Source organism: Panthera leo, chromosome A2 (assembly GCF_018350215.1).
Source record: "Panthera leo isolate Ple1 chromosome A2, P.leo_Ple1_pat1.1, whole genome shotgun sequence".
Taxonomy (NCBI): domain Eukaryota; kingdom Metazoa; phylum Chordata; class Mammalia; order Carnivora; family Felidae; genus Panthera; species Panthera leo.
The window spans coordinates 104500550-104517491 of record NC_056680.1 but is presented as its reverse complement, the minus strand read 5'-3'; the positions used below and the strand labels follow the sequence as shown (position 1 = coordinate 104517491).

The 16942-nt window shown below is 38.9% G+C and overlaps 1 protein-coding gene across 1 annotated transcript in view; it reads right to left on the bottom strand.

The window, feature by feature from the left end:
* The window catches only part of SCIN (scinderin), an 80651-nt gene extending 64347 nt beyond the window's left edge, over positions 1–16304 (bottom strand). Inside the window, exons 1-3 of the mRNA XM_042927589.1 lie at positions 16053–16304; positions 8638–8792; positions 4247–4408 (exon numbers count right to left, since the gene is read on the bottom strand). Coding sequence (XP_042783523.1) covers positions 4247–4408; positions 8638–8792; positions 16053–16251 — 516 coding nt within the window. The 5' untranslated portion in view covers positions 16252–16304. The remainder of the gene's footprint in view (positions 1–4246; positions 4409–8637; positions 8793–16052) is intronic.
* Between the last annotated feature and the right edge of the window lie 638 nt (positions 16305–16942).

The following is a 16942-nucleotide window of genomic DNA, read 5'->3' as shown; positions in this document are numbered from 1 at the left end:
GGCATTGCTGATCATAAGATGAACAGATTCAAAGAAATGGTGGGAGTGAAAGTCAGGAAGCGTGGGTTGCAGACTGACTGGTAAATGAGGAAGTGAAGACTGACGTTTCACAGTAGCAGGAGGGAACAATGAGAGAGGGGGTGATAGGTTATAAATAGCAAGGCGAGTGGGACAAAACTGACCAAACAAGTTAACAAGGAAACAGAACATGCCCAACAGCACAATTAGTAACTCACCACAGAAATTCCTCCTCCTATGAAATCCAACTCTCCCCTAGTGGCTGACGCTGACACATATTTCTGAAAGAATTAGATCCAGATCCCAAACTTTGGGAATATGGACTTTTTTCATTATCATTCACCTTCTGTAGTTGCTGATGGCTTTGTTGCAATATATTTACGTGTGATTTTGTTAGTCATCTACAAGTACCTCAACTACCTCATAGCTTTAAAAATAGTGGGGAAATGATGATTAATAAATTCACCAACATTAAAATACAGTTCAAAAGCCCTTCTCCAAAGATTCAGTACATTCCAGGTTCCTAAGATCTAGCCATGTTCCATATTATTTTCTGAAAATACATTAAATATAAGATAGCTATTCTAAATCATCTTCTAAAATGCTGATGATTTTCTTAACTTTCAAAGTGATTAAATTGATTGAGGTGGTTACACTGTCATATCTAGGAAATATTTACTGTAGTCTCATATCTTATAACAGCAAATATATGGCATATCACATTAATGATAGTGATTGTTTATCAAACAGGTTGGTTTCCCTCAAACACAATCAAAATATAGGATTTAGATAATATCCATAACCTTAGTCTTGGCCAGCTGGCTCTAGTTAGATGAGAGCTTTAGATGTCTAACCTGCTTTTTTCATACCTGTATAATAAAACAAACTTGAAGAAATTGCACTGGCTTCTTTTTGTACTCTCTAATGAAGAAAGTGGCTATGAAATTGTGAACTCAGTTACTCCTATTAAAATATTATAATAGAGAAAATTTTGTTCTGATGTCCTTCTTTGCTGACTGTGACACACCTCAAAACTAAAGTCCCCAAGGTAATTGCAAGATCTTATCGCCGTTTAGAAATTATTGGCAACATACCAACTGGTTAAAGGTTAGTAACATAAAAAGAGATCATGTGAGTAAAAGAGAATATATGTAGTACTCCAATGCTTGATTCTTACGAGGGTATCCCTTTGGGATGTAGAATATTTCTACAAATAAGAGATAATCCAACCCAATGACCTCCACAACAAAATTACTCCAAATGTCTCTAACCAGGCACGAAAGCAGGAGACAACTTGGAAGTCATTACAGGTAATTAACTATATAAATGAAATATAATTTACTAATAAACACACGAATGTCCTTGAATCTCATAATACAGGCTCTGCCCCTATTTTATGAGCCTATATTTATGGGTCATACTCTTCCATGGCAGATATTACCCATGGGAAGAGAAAATATGTCATTGGAACTACAATCTTCCTACCGCAGCACCCACCTATCTACCCACTGTGGAAGCTCAATACTTGCTCAAGAAAAGAATAGATGATTTCATTAACAACACTACTTTCAGTAGATTTTCAGGTAGATTAGACATAATTCTGAATTCAGCAGATTCTGTTATAGAGCCACACCATCTTATATCCTACCAAGTTAGCTTAGTATAGTGAAAAGAATATAAATTAAGACTAGAAAACCCCAGGTCACACCCAGGTCACCATCCAACCTGTATCAATGCAAGTTGCTCACACCCTGTATGACTTTTTTTCTCTAGTGAAACCACAAGGACAACTGTCGTTTCCAGATGTGACTCTGTGTCAGCGGAGACTGAATCATAGTCAGCAAAGGTTAGACGTACCATCAGAAACCAGAGTCGAGACGGAAACAATAAATGAAGAAGTTAGGGCTTGAAGAGGTTAACGACTTGCTCTAGATGAAAGAGTAGGTAGTTGGAAAGCTGAACTGGAAGCCATTCATGGTAATTAAACAGATTACTGCATGTATGGAGCAATTACATTCCACATACAAAGTTATTTTAAGAAAAATATTTTCAAGTAATGGCAGTAATGAATTACATTATCAACGGGAAATGCTCTTCCGTTTAGGGGCCCCAAAGATTATCTAATCAAATACCCAGCTTTTATCGATGAATCTGAGGTTAAAGTCAATTTGGACGAAGACTGAAGTCTTTTTTTTCTATGAAAAATAGTATCTTTTTTTTAAACATTTATTTATTTTGAGAAAGAGAGAACACACGCAAGCAGGGGAGGGGCAGAGAGAAAGGGAGAGCGCGAATACCATGCAGGCTCCTTGCTGTCATTGTGGAGTCCGATGCGGGGCTCGATCCAATGAATGGTGAAATCATGACATGAGCCGAAATCAAGAGTCGGACGCTTAACTGACTGAATTACCCAGATGCCCCGAAAAATACTATCTTATATGTTAAAACATTTCATGAATTATCAGAAGATAAAGGGCTAGAAAATGTAAGTGGTGAGATGAATGTTGAGGTAGACAATTTATTATGTAGAGGCTTGAGAGACTCTGAATGCTCTAACTGGCTTTGGAACTGTGTGGCTTGATGATACATGTGGGCGTACATTTGTGTAAGTTACAGTGTTGGCCTCAGAGAAACAGAGGGATGCAACAGTGTCTGTTTTCTGCCTCGACCCAAGGGTCAGGACTTGAGGTGGTTAGAATGGGTTAGCATTTAAAGTTGAAAAGGACTTTTCCAAGAAATTCATGGTGCGATTCAGGGAAGCAGTACTGCCATTTTGGGTGCATATGTCTAAGTGTGACACTGAGAATTGTACTTTGGGCATTAATATTATGATCTCAACTGTGTACACAAGCTGGTGTGATTGAAGGCAGTTGAATTACACACTAGCAGTAAAACAAAACAAAACAAAACAAAACAAAACAAAAAAACAACTATAGGTGTCTCCTAACTTAGAAAAACCCATGAAGTTTATAGCTTGGGGCCATTTTCCAAACAATTTATAACCTTAGCACACTTAATCTCTGTGCTGTCACCAAATTAATACTGCTTAAACAGAACCTTGACTTTGTAGCTCTATTTTCAAAATCCTTAGTGTCCCTTCTCTGTGCATGTGGAATAAACACTTTGGGCTTTTGTCTGATGCTTTCAACACCCCCCACCCCCAAATACTGCCCAAGGAGAGGTAGTAAAATAAAACATGCAGGTGGGAATCTGACATCCTGAGGGTCCAATCTTGGCTTCACCATTCCCTGGCTGTACAACCTTGAGCAAATTCCACAGCCAGTGCCAGCCTCAGGCTAACCGAAGCAGTACAGGTAAGAGCCAGTCTCTGTACAATGTTCGGCCCAGAAATGTTAGGAACAGTGAGTAGGATGCTGATGTCCATGGTGTAGTGAGAATTATGATCATGAGGAGGACGCGAAGGGCATCATAAATGTGCTCGTGTCTTCCCACCTTCTCAACTTTGCCCATGGGTTTTCAATGGTAGGGAATACCTTTTATTTCTACTTTATTGTATTTCCGCCTTACAAAGTTTAAAAGCCCCAACTTCAGTCCCACCTTCTAGAGGCCACACAAGACCCTGCAATAATACTTCTTTTCAAGGTAACAATGATTAATAAGTATACCTGAACTTAGAGGGGCCTCTCTTCCTGGAAGAAAAAATAAGTCAGATGTTGCCCATCCCATTAAGATTATACTTGATATTTTACTTGTGCGTTTTAATTTAAAATAATCAAAAAGTATGAAATAATATAGTGTAGGGTATGAGTGATATATATACTAAAATACCTCCTAAAACCCCTCAGGCAGGCTGTTTAAACTCATCCTGTATCCATTTGAAATTCTAGAAACTTTGCTTTCTGGGGAAATCAATTTTCCCCTCACATAATGTTTTCCCACACCCAGTTAAGGACAAAAATAATTAGCGGAAGCTCTGTTCAGACAGAAGGGTAAATATATTAAAAATTATTCAATGTGTGTTCTATGGTAGGAAGAACTAAATCACTACTCCATTCTAAACCTATCAGAGAAAATAAAAACTTTGAAGTCCCACTTTGTGTTATTTAAATACTTGCCAATTTGTCATATGATATGATTGCCTCTCACATAAACATGACCTCTTTCTAGTGTGTAGAAAAGGGGATTATCCTCCATGGCAGGTACATTGGATTTGATCTGATGACAATTCACTTTCCTTTGGATGTCTGCATGTATATATAAGACTTACCGTGCCAAGGTCAATGATGAAGCAGTCACCCTTGTTGAAACTGTCCCAGCTAAGAGGAACTTCTGTGGCCCTGACCACTCTTCGACCCTTCACATGCAGGAGCCTCTTAGCGGTCAAGTCATTCGTGAGAACATGATTTAGCCCAGATGCCACACCTCCAGCCTGATCAGTGGGAGGAAGACAGAAAACAAAACAAAAACAGATGAGGCTTCTAACTAAATACAAAAACATATAAAACCAAGGTGTACAAGCCAAAACTGCCTGTCAGACCAAAATAAAACTGCACCTAAGAACATGTGAAAAATTAAGTATGCAGGGGAGAATGACTTGGCAAATCAACACTTTTTTTTTTTTTTTTTACTTTTTTTTGTTTAAGGCCTTTTGTCTTTCCTGTTGCAACCATTCAATTTAACATTGCAAGTTTTTACTTCAGTGCATAAAACCTGGTACATAAATGAGAGGAAGCAGTAGCTCTTATCCTTTGGGAACTAATGATTCTCAAGTCACTGAGTGAGAAGGCAAATAAATTTCAGGGAAGAAGGAGACAGGCAGATGGGGAAGACTCACAGGTAACAAGAACAAGAGAGGAGAGAACTAGACAACCCCAAATTCCCATGTCACACACAGTGTTAGGACAGAGAAGGGGGGTTGAATACTGGCTAGGTATATAAGTGGATCCTATTTATGGTCTCTGTTATAACATTATTAAAAAATCTTTCTTCCTTTTTTTTCTTAATATGCAGGCCTGAGTATTTATACCCTAAATTTGGTTGCACATCCCAAAACAAAACAAAATGAAACTATGTTCAATCAAAAAAATGTTAAAAGACAGGGTCACCTGGGTGGCTCAGTCAGTTAAGCGTCCAACCTCAGCTCAGGTCATGATCTCACAGTTTGTGAGTTCGAGCTCCGCATCAGGCTGTGTGCTGACCGCTCAGAGCCTGGAGCCTGCTTCAGATTCTGTGTCTCCCTCTCTCTCTGCCCCTCCCCTCCTTGCATTCGGTCTCGCTCTCTCAAAAATAAATAAACATTAAAAAAATTTGTTTAAATAAAAAATGTTAAAGAAAATAATCAGATCAAGTACATCTTCTTACCCTGTTTGAAATCGGGCTTTACCTTTTCATTGTTTTCTACAATTAAATGTTAGAAACAATAATATTTATTTATTTCCATAATTAATTATGAGGCAATATGCATAATAAATATGTAGTGTAAGCAAATCACTTTTATTGCTCAAGCCTCCTACAATAATATGGTAAGAAAATCAGCGGTATAGGAAACCTTTAAAATAATCTAATTTTCAACTTTATTACATAAACATACACAGTAAATCCAAAGAAAGAAGTTAAGTTGCCTATATAACCGTCAGCACATTCTTGAAATTTCCACTGACTTTAAATTTCCACCATTCTCCAAGAAAAGACCCTCATAAATAGAAAGGTTTTATTAGTATAGGCTAAATGTTGACTTTGAGACAATTGTAACCACAAATTTTAAGAAATACCTAATAATTCCTCAGCCCATAATTTTACAAAGAATGCCATAAATGAACAAACTAGGTATTATACAATAAAAATAAATATGTTTTCATCTATATACTACTGTTCTTGGCCATTTCACTTTTTAAAAAATAAGTACATTATTACCTGATAAACAGTGTAAGAACACTGTTATTTGAAAAAAGTTATAAAATACAAAACAGACTTAGACCAAGGATACTTACATAACATTTAACCTAATGTCATATAGTGAACCATCAGAGTGATAACCAGTCTGAACATTTAACAGTATTTTAAAAATTAATTTTTTCTTTAATATTTGATGTGAGAAAGGCACAAAAGAAAAACTGTAAGCTTCTACATGTTTGTATTTGATAGTAAGTAGTTCTGTAATAATGTTTGAATTAACCCTAGAAACTCCCAGTCTCTTTCTGCTTTCACAAGGCAGAATGAAAGCAAGGTACATGATCCTCTAAATCAGTGGCACCATAAAGTTTTGCTGACTGATGGATGTTTCAAGGTCGCTATTACAATCACGGCTGAGAGCTGGGTCTTGAGCTTGGGAAAGGTGTGATTAACCAGAGATTTAATATAAGGGAGTAGTGGCAAATAACAGTCATCTATAACCCCCTAGCCCCCTTAAAAACCTCATTAAAAAAAAAAAAAACCCTCACATCATTTAAATGACATGAGGAGATGGTCTTAATGTTGCCTAGCTGAATCTTTACATTATACATGGTAACTAAACATGGCTGTTGTTGGCTTGGTAATGGTAGGCTTTGCCAAATTGTGTCCGTTCCAAACAGACACAATCCCCTGTTTCATAGGGTAATCTTAAGTAAGAAATTCATGCCGATATTTGAACCATTTATTTATGTTTAGAGCATCAAAGTATGATTACCAGCTTAGGCACTGAAGTCAGATGGGGCCCTAGTCACTTAACAGCTATTAGATCTTGGCAAGTTACATAGTTCCTCAACGAGTTTGCTCAGTTACTTTAATAGGGTGGCAATTCTGGAAACTGTAGCATGGGGCACTACTTGGATTACATGAGATAATACCCACGAAGGGCTTAGCCCATTCTTCGAAGCATAAAATTAAGTATAACATAATAGTCTTTGCTATTCTGGGTAGCAAGTTATCTTTGCTTCCACGTTTCCTATCAAGTACTTTGCAACTGTACGCATTGTCATCTGCTCAATGTCACTGATGATAAGACAGTGAATTGATTTTTTTCCTGATAAATTTGACCTCCATTGGCAAATATCTTATTTCTAAAATATGCTGATTTGTGGCGGTTTTGACATTGATAATTAGAAGATAATTATCTTATAACTGTAAAACTGCTTTTTCATGTCCACTTTTAAATATGTATCCAGAAGTTTGATTTCAGTAGTCCCGCTAATAGCCAGAAGGATTAATAATACCACAAGTTCTTACTGATTGCATATGCACTATATATATATTTTATTATTTAATTTAATCTTTAATCCTTAGAACACTTATTTGAGGAAGCTTTTTTTTATACCCATTATATATTTGGGGAAACCGAGCACAGTTGCTCGGAGGCAAACAAGTTATATGTAGCAGAAATGGGTTTATCACCAAGATGATGTCACAGTAAATGTTTTCAGTAACTATAAGACTCAGCTTATTCAAAATGTTGAGCTCACTGACAAAGGAAGTTTCAGGATCATTTGAGAAAAACTGTCGGAACTTATGTGAATTAAATAAAATTGGAGGTAATGGTTTCATATTTAGGGTTGTTCACATCCTAGAGTGAAAAGAATGATTTTAAGAGAGAAGAGAACGTATTAAGTATTTATTCTCATCTCCATGGCATCACAAAATATTCATTAAGGCTCTGACCAGGTAAAAGTAGAAACAAACCCCGTCACTGTAGTAGACAAATTTAATATATATTCAGAATTCTGGTTTAGCTCTGAGGTTTTAGGTCTTCAGTAGGCTAATATGCTCAAAGGGTGAGGGTCAGCAGAACATCTGTTAGAGCAGGTTTGATTTTGAATAAGATTGCTTCCAAACTGTTTGTCTAGGGAGGTATTTCTCACACTTTCACTCAACACTCTTGGGGGAAGGGGGGATTGTGAAAGGTGGCCGGTCTGCAAGAGTCATGGAGAGAATTCCAGAAAAAAGGCGGTCCTTCGTTAAAGGTTGCGTTAAAAGGAGAAAACGATTTAACTTGTTTTTGATTTTGTTTTCCCCCAAAACAAAGCCAGTTGATGATTAGTGTTTCAGGCCAAAACACATAAATGGGGCACATGTGTGTGTGTGGTAGTATATGTATACTTGACTTTGTGAGGCTGAACCACACATATATTCAACTCAGTGTTGTTTCATTTGTATCATTTCCAAGATCAAACCACACTATTTGGGAAATGTGTGTATAGCTCTTGCTATTAACTGGAATATTAACTGTTATAAATATTGTATTAACCTGTTCCAGAAAAACTGAGATTCCCAAGTCCTGGGTTATTTGCAGTAAATTCAGATGTTCTCTAGAACAGCATTTAAAGAAAAAAAATGTTAATACCTAAGTTGCCAACACTTAATTTTTGAAGTAACTCCACAAAATTTTTAAGGGCTTTCCTGTGACAACATGCCTGAGAGCTCTTAACTTCATTAAAAATTGACCTGTTAAATGAAATTAAGTCAGAATTTTTCCCATATTATACCCACATTCCACAAGCGTTTAATGAGCACCTACTGTGTGTCCAGCAGGCACTGGTATAAATCAGTAAACAAAACAGACTGAAGCAAAAGCAAAGCAAAAACCCTGTCCTTCATGAACATTCATCCTGTGAAGACATGAGGTGTGAATGCATGGGAAGAGAAAGGGGATCATAATGGAAACAATTCAAGAGAACTGCTTACCTTGTATTTCAGACCTCCTTTGAAGTAGCCAACAAAGTCCGTAGATTCATGGCCTTGAAGTTCTCTACTCTGTACCGGCTTGCCACCCAAATAGTCATCCATCTGAACAGTGAAGATGGCAGCAGCTGTGCCTTCATCCTGAGTACACTCCTTTCCTGAAATTGCACAGGACAGCACGTCACTACTCAAGCAAGGAAAAGGACTAAGGCAGAACTTCTGAGAAGAAAGAGCTCAGATATTTTCTTTGAGTTACACAGCAATATAATAAATGGTCTTAGGCGGAACAGTCTTTTAGCAGAAATGGTGTAATATAAAAATACTATTTTGTTAATATCTAAAAGAATTGTTTTGCTCTTGCTTTCCAATTCTCTTTAAACATTTTTCTAAAAGAAATACTGATGTCTGTATACGCTTAAGAAGATATAACACTATATTCTAGTAGGATTCAGATTCATTTGGTAACCAGATCAGACTATGAGAATGTTTTCCAATTGTTTCAGCCTTTATTACCGTCGATCTTCAGGCTTCCAATAAGTCACTATGTTAATATTTGTAAGGAATATGAACATCATAGGCCATAGATAAATAGCTTTAAAAAAGCAAGTGGTTTATAGAATGGGAAAATGAGTATAACTTGACCTTACCCCTCTTTTCAAGTACCGCAGCCCGCACTTCATTATCTTATTGGTGTAAGATCCTATTCTCTGAGGGGAAAGGGAGAGTAAAGGAAATAGACGCTAATATCTGTTGAATGCGAATGTATGTACTATTATCCCAGGAATTTAACACACAACACACACTTAGTTTCCACAATTCTAGTACAGATCCCATCTAGCCAACCTCACTGAGGTCAAAACACTAATTCACATCCTTCAGTGTGCACAAGGACCAGAGCTGGGACAGTCCTGAGAGGAACTCAAATTTTATAAAAGACATTCCAAAACCCTTGCTATATTGGAGCTGTGTGCAAGTCATAAATGATTTTAGAAATAACAATAGCTAACATGTATACATTTATAGTATCCTTGCACTGGGCCAGATACTGTGCTAGTGCTTTACATGGATGATCTCATTTAATCTTCAAGCAACTGCATGCAGCAGAAATATTTCCCACCATGTCACAACAAAAGAAATGGAGGCTTAGAAAGGCCAAGTAACTTCCCTGAGGTCATAAAGTTGACCTTTGGTAGAACACAACCCAGAAGCGGGTTTCCGTGATTCTGAAGCACAGGATTTTAGAAACCACAACACCAATAGAGAGTTTTTATACTCAGATTCTCACAGCAGAAACATTCTGTGATATCTGGGGTAGTTATTTTCCTCCAGGTGTAACTGATGTAGAAAAGTGTAGAAGTTATAACAATACTACAGTTCACCTGAAACCCCCATATTGTGAGTATTCACTAAAATTGAAGAAAGGAAAACAGTCAGCTATATTAATTTAAGAAGTGTATTTATTTACATTCCTCCCTTACTCTCAAAGGGGACCTGTATAGCTAGTTATCTTCTCAGGAAAAAAAAAATCCACTAGCTAGAAGGATATTTGCCATGGTATCAATTTTGTGAACTTCTTGTGGTGAAAGGAAAAAAACACATGAAATTTTACAGTCCAAAAGAATGCTAGTATCATTCTTCTGCCCACTTTCCCATCCATAAATGAGAATACTAATAAAGGCAAAGATGTAGATTTGCACTGAGATGTTTTAAGAGGGAAGCTTAAATCAAGGTTAATATCAGAAGTGCTAAGGATAATGTGTTTGACATAAAACATTCTTAATGAGTACAAGTTGAAACACAAATTTCTTTAGACAGATGTAAATAGACAGGCATGCAATTAATGAATGAACTGGAAGTAAGTTAATTAAATTATGCTATCATTTGTCGATGCTTGTGTACTGTGCTAGGTCAAGGGATATCAGTATTAATAAACTAGAGGGTTTGCTATAAAGAAGTTGAAAGGTCCTAAAGAAACCAATACCAGCCTTTGAATGTGAAAACTAGAATCCAATTCAATGATACCATGATGTAATTCTAGCAAGTGTTCAGAAACGTATGTACTTGCTCTATGAATTTTGCTTATAACTTCATTTATTTTCCCTTTTCTGATTTAACCAGTGTCTTTCAAGTTATGTTATAGTCTTTTGTGTTATGTCCTTTTATATTATGTTACATTGTACTTGTACATAGGCTGCAAACTTGCTAAAACTCTTTTGGGGTTGTGATGATTTTATATATAAAACAGACTAAAAGGGAGGTTTAATAACTAGGTTAATCAAATAGCCATTCGTGATAAAAACTCTTGCAAAGTTAGGAATACAAGGGAATATCCACAACTTAATAAACAGAATCTACAAAAAACACACAGCTAATACAATTCTTAATAGTGAAAGACTGAATGTTTTCTCCCTAAGTTGGAACATGGGAGGTCCACTCTTACTACTCTTACTTAACATAACATGGGAAGTTCTAACCACTGCAATCAGGTAAGAAAGGGAAATAAAAACATACATTGGAAAAGAGGAAATAAAATGTCCCTATTTAGAGATGACAGGATTGTCCATATAGAAAATATGAAGGAATCCACAAAAACAACCCCAAAAACTCCCAGAATAAATGCATTCAGCAAGATAGGAGGATAAAGATTAATCAATAACAAAAACCAGTCACATTTTTTTTTGTATAGAAACAATGAACATGCAGAAATTGAAATTAAAAACACTACCATTTACAATCACTCCAAAGAAACAGGTATATATTTAATAAAACAGGTACATGATCTATATGCTAAAAATGATAAAATGTTGATAAAAATATCAAAGACTGGGGTGCCTGGGTGGCTCAGTTGGTTAAGCGTCTGACTTTGGGTCAGGCCGTGATCTCAAAGCTCATGAGTTCGAGCCCCTCACTGGGCTCTGTGCTCACAGCTCAGAGCCTGGAGCCTGCTTCAGATCCTGTATTTCCCTCTCTCTCTGCCCCTCCCGTGCTCACTCTCTGTCTCTCAAAAGTGAATAAACATTAAATTTAAAAAAAAAAATCAAAGACCTTAACAAATATAGAGACATAGTTAAGATTATATGACCCAATATAATTAAGATTTTAATTTTCCCCAAGTTGATCTACAAGCTTAACGCTATTCCTATCAAAATTACAGAAAGGTTTATCATAGATTACACAATTTTATTGTGAAATTTATATGAAAAGGCCCAGGCCGTAGAAGAGCTAAAACACTTTTGACAACGAAAAAGAAGATTGGAAGAATAACTCCATCTGATATTGGGATTTACTATACAGCTACAGTAATTAAGACAGTGTGGTACTGGTGGAAGGAGAGACCCATAGATCAACAGACGAAATTTGCCCCAGTGGTAACATTTTTCAAACTATAGTACAGGTTGGTATAGTACAGTATATTAAAGCACAAATACAGGGGCGCCTGGGAGGCTCCGCTGGTTAAGCGTCCAACTTCGGCTCAGGTCATGATCTCACGGCCTGTGAGTTCGAGCCCCGCGTCAGGCTCTGTGCTGGCAGCTCAGAGCCTGGAGCCTGCTTCGGATTCTGTGTGTGTGTCTCTCTCTCTGCCCCTCCCCCACTCATGCTGGCTCTCTCTTTCAATAATAAATGTTAAAAAATTTAAAAAAAAAAAAAGCACAAATACATAAGTACAGCACAGCACAGAATGCAGACACCAGGATACAGACATTGATACAACCCACTTATCTTTGTCATATTTCCCCAATTTCACTTGTGCTGCTCTGTGTGTTTGTACATTTAGTTCTCTAAAATTTGATCACATGTGCAAATTCATGTATTGGTCATCCCAGTAAAAAAAAAAACTGTGCGGTCAGATCACCAAAAAATCCCTTAAATGTTGCCCTTTCATAACTACCACCACCTCCCACCTGCACCACCCCCTTCCCACCCCATCCCTACCCCCTGATAACAACGAATGTAAAATTCTATAATTTCAAGAATGTTTTATGTACACGGAATCATACACCAGGGAACCTTTTGTCATTGTTTTTCTTTCACTCAGCAAAATTTCCCAAGGATTCATCTGAGTTGTTGTGCGTATTGATAGTTTTGTTCCTTTTTATTGCTCCGTAGTGTTCTCTGGTATAGATATACCAGTTTGTTTAACCAGTCACCTGTGGAAGGATATCTGGGCTAATTCAAGTTTTTGTCTATCCAAATAAAGCTGCTATGGACATCTGTGTGTAAGTTTTACATGAATCTAAATTTTCATTCCTCTGGAAGAAATACCCATGAATGCAATTGCTGGGTCATATGGCAGCTCCAAGTTTAGTTTCATAAGAAAGTGTCAAACTCTTCTTCATAATGGTTGTACCATTTTATACTCCCCCCTAAGCAATGTATAAAAATCCAGTTTCTCAGAATCCTCACCAGCCCTTGTATAGTCTAAGTTCCTTGTATTGTACACTGCATACTGCAATCCAATTCTTTGGATTTTCTTTGCCTCACAGACAGCCAAGCACAGACTAGATATACCATAAATGTTTGCTACTCTCAAATACATTTACGTAAAGTTTAAAACTGGAAAGAGAAAGGATCGGGGTGAGTGGATGTTTGTAGTGTAGGCCCAGGATGTGACAGAGTAGCTTTATTACCCAGTCATGCCCATAGTCATGATGCTCTAAGGAACTAGAAGCAGAAGGTGGATGCATTTAAACTGCTAGGTGCAAAGCTAAAAATATTTTTTAGGAAGGACCAATGCAACAACTTTTAAGTTATAGGCAACAAATTATTACTTTGTAAAGTAAATAAAGAAACAATAATAAAAGGGAATAATCTAAGATACGCAAGGGCATCGCAGAAAGCCAATGAGGGAGAGAGCAGGGAAGAGGGCTCTTCCTCTATTCTTCCATTCTGGGTCCTGCTTCTCCTTGTTTCCCCTTTCCTCCTCTCACTTGGCCTGTTTCTTCTTTTCTCTCCAATGCACCTTTTCCATCCCAACCTGGTTCTAATTTCAGTGTCTTTCATCCTCCTTCCAAATGATTTATAGTCAAACCTCCTGCCCCCCCCCCCCCCCCGAACTTTCAGCTCTCCCTCTTGGAACTTTTTCTCAATCTGTCTCTCTGATTAACCCTCATGAACTCATACAAATTCAGGTCCTGGGTAGAATATTTTGGATGAAATACAGCTAGCTTCAGGGAACTAAAGTAGGAAGAACTGCTAAACAATTCCATCTAAAGGCCCTGGTTACTATTTTACTCTAAACTTTTCCATGCTCCTCATGATTTTCTCTTGGAGTCGATCCCTCCCAATTATCCTCATTTTCCTTTTTTCCGTCAAAGCTTCTCTACTTCCCTGTGTCCCAGAAATACAGACACTCTCTTTTTCATGGTGTTTAGCACATTTTATCTGTGTTGTATCACTGTTCATCTTATTGTATCTTTGAGATTATAAACTTTAAGGGAAGGCTCATAAATTATTCACATGCAAAAATGCCTTACACAATGTTGGGCATACTAAGTAATTACTGAATTCACTTATTACTTAACATACTATTAACTTCAGCTTTAGCAAGTCTTTAAAATCATGAAGTGTTTCTGCCCAAGGCATTTTCTATTACAATTTTTGAAATTGGTAACACCTAAATGAATAATGTGAATAATGAGTTAATGTGAATCTGTAAACCCTAAAAAACAATTTGCTTAATGAGCTTCTTTGGATAAGAAAGAATCTATAAAACAAGAAAAACAAAAACCAAAAAAAAATTAAAAAAAAAAAAAAAAACACCTGTATTCACAGCCCTCTTATAGTCTCCCAACAACGTCAAATTTAACTGTTGTCTACAGCAGGATACAAAGTCTTTTCACACCTTAATTGACCAAAATTTCAAATGTGGCATTTCAGACACTCTTATTCATTCCAGATCCAAGTTATGAATACATAAACCAAGATGAGAACATTACTATTCTCTCTGGCATCATTCATTCGTGAACATGGTTTTATATTAAGGTTTCAGTGACTTCTGGTGTAAAATTTAAATCAATCAATGTCTAATATGATAGGAATAGTGACACTACACTAGGAAATCACAATGTGCTTGGAACTCAGCTTGCACTCCACCAAGTAAGCACAAAATTGTAATATCGAATGCTATAATAAAAACAGCCCTTTTCCCTCATTATAAGTCTCATTTGGAGCGTCTGCTGAGGTGTTCACTACCACTGAGAGCATCCTTTCTCAATGTTTTCTGCCATTCTATTTCTTAAAAGCTTCAAACGTTAGAAATAAAAATGATGGTTTTTCAGGGACTTCAAAGTGTGTGTGTGGTTTCGTGTTCTCCCACAGGCTCAGGAATAAAGCTAAAAATATAGAAACAGAAGTCTAGGAGAGGCAATCTAGTCAAAAAAGAAGGCAGTAAGTCTCAGATAATCGACATGTTGTTAGAAGGGGTGTGCCCACTGGCACAGGATCTTACGGGGAGAGGTTGGACATTCAGGATGTTTACGAGTAAAAGTAGAAGGTGGAGAAAGTAGAACACACAAGGCCCAGTATTCTGACATCCTGGCACGAATGCAGCCCAAAATAATTACTACTGCTGAAGGAGCTGTTTTGTTTCACACGGTGCCCTTGTTCAAGTAGATAAATAATATTTTTAAAAATAATTATCATAATGGAGCAACTCATCTATATGCCGTATAAAGCAATTTATTTATATTGACGATATCTCTATTTTTTTTTCCTCTCTTCCATCCAGGGTCGCCAACACCTGATCAACAAGAATTTCTGTTAGCAGAACGCGTGAGCAAGTTGGTCTTGATTTAAAGCCACCCAGAGCATTAACCGCCGAAATTTGTGGACAAAAAGAAGCTGGGGCCTAAAGGCAAAAACTAAAAATAAATTAGAGAAAAGGGAGGGGGGGGCGGTTAGTTCTCCCCAGCTGCGGCGGATGCCTGCAAACTTGTTTGACTGCATCTCCTCCCGGACAGGGAAACCAGGACTGAACTTGTCGCAAGGAGAGCGGGACTTGGCCAGAGCCGCGGTGCGCTAAGCAGCGGCCCTGGGCGGGCGCGGGTTTGCAGAATGGAAGGTCAAAGGGGGAGAATCTGGGGGAACCTGTCTCCAAGCCCGGGTGATGCGCCTGACAAAGGTCAAAGTCCATGGGATAAGATTGCTCCCGACCTCGCCGCGCCCCGCGTTTCCTGCCGCGTTCGCACTAGCGGGCTCTGGCGGGGAGAAGGCTGCCAGTCCAAAGGGGGCGGTCGGGAGGGGGCGCGACAGGCGCGACGGGTCTCCGGGCCCGCCCGGTTTGCGGCTCCCCTCTCCCCCAACTTCACCTGCACCTCACCCGCCCCCCACCCCAACCTCCAGCCTGCAAATCTCAGCTTAGCCGCCTCGCCCCATCCCGACCTGGGCGCGTCGTGGTCTCGCAGCCTGCACCCCCTTACCTAGCCAGAAGTGCAGGCGGTAGGAGAAGCCCCGGCTCGCCCTGGCCGTGTGCAGCACCAGGTACGCATCCCCGACGTAGAAGTCGCCGTAAGCGCTCTCGGGCACCGGCACGAGCTCCAGCTTCTCGACCCTCCAGACCTGCAGCCCCGCCTGCTGGCCCGCTCGGGCGAACTCCTCGTGGTACAGCCCGTGGGCCATTGCTCCTGCAGGCAGCGCTCTGGGCAAGGGGCGGGCACCTCGTGGGTCTTGGAGTCGGACTAATCCGAGATGGGCAGAAGAGACTGTGCTCCGCGACTTTATAGGGCTCGCCTTGCGGGGAGGCGGGGCTCGGAAGCGGGAGGGGCTAAATACCCTAGGCGGGGTTGCTCGGGTAGCAGGGGATCCCGTCTCAATCTGAGCGATGCACCTAGCACCCACCGCCTCCGCCCTACTCTGAGTTAGAAGCAGATTCACAATCTCAGAAATCGTGAGATCCGAAAGGAATTTACAGACACTCCTGGAAATGCCTCCTAGTCTAAGGAAGGACATTTTTTTCGATATCAGATGGAGGAGATTAACAACTGAAACTCGGACGGGCGCAACGTTCTTTTAAAAAGAAAAATGACTATCCAGGTAACAATCATAATCACCAACTCCATCATTTCACTTGCCAGTCGCTCCATCTCTGGTAGCCGAAATTTCCGTCTTGATCTTTCCGGTTCGAAAGTGCCGTGAAAAACAAAAATGTCAGGTTTCTTTGGAAAGGACGAAAACCTAGTAGGCTGGTGGTCCTACGCAGAAGACAGAGCTCTCTAAATCCCCCGGGGTTCAGAAGCAGTGGTTAAGCTCTTTGCTTTTTTTGTCCAGGAAAGTTGTTGAAAAGAGAGCAGCCCTCCTCCTGGGGTGTTCT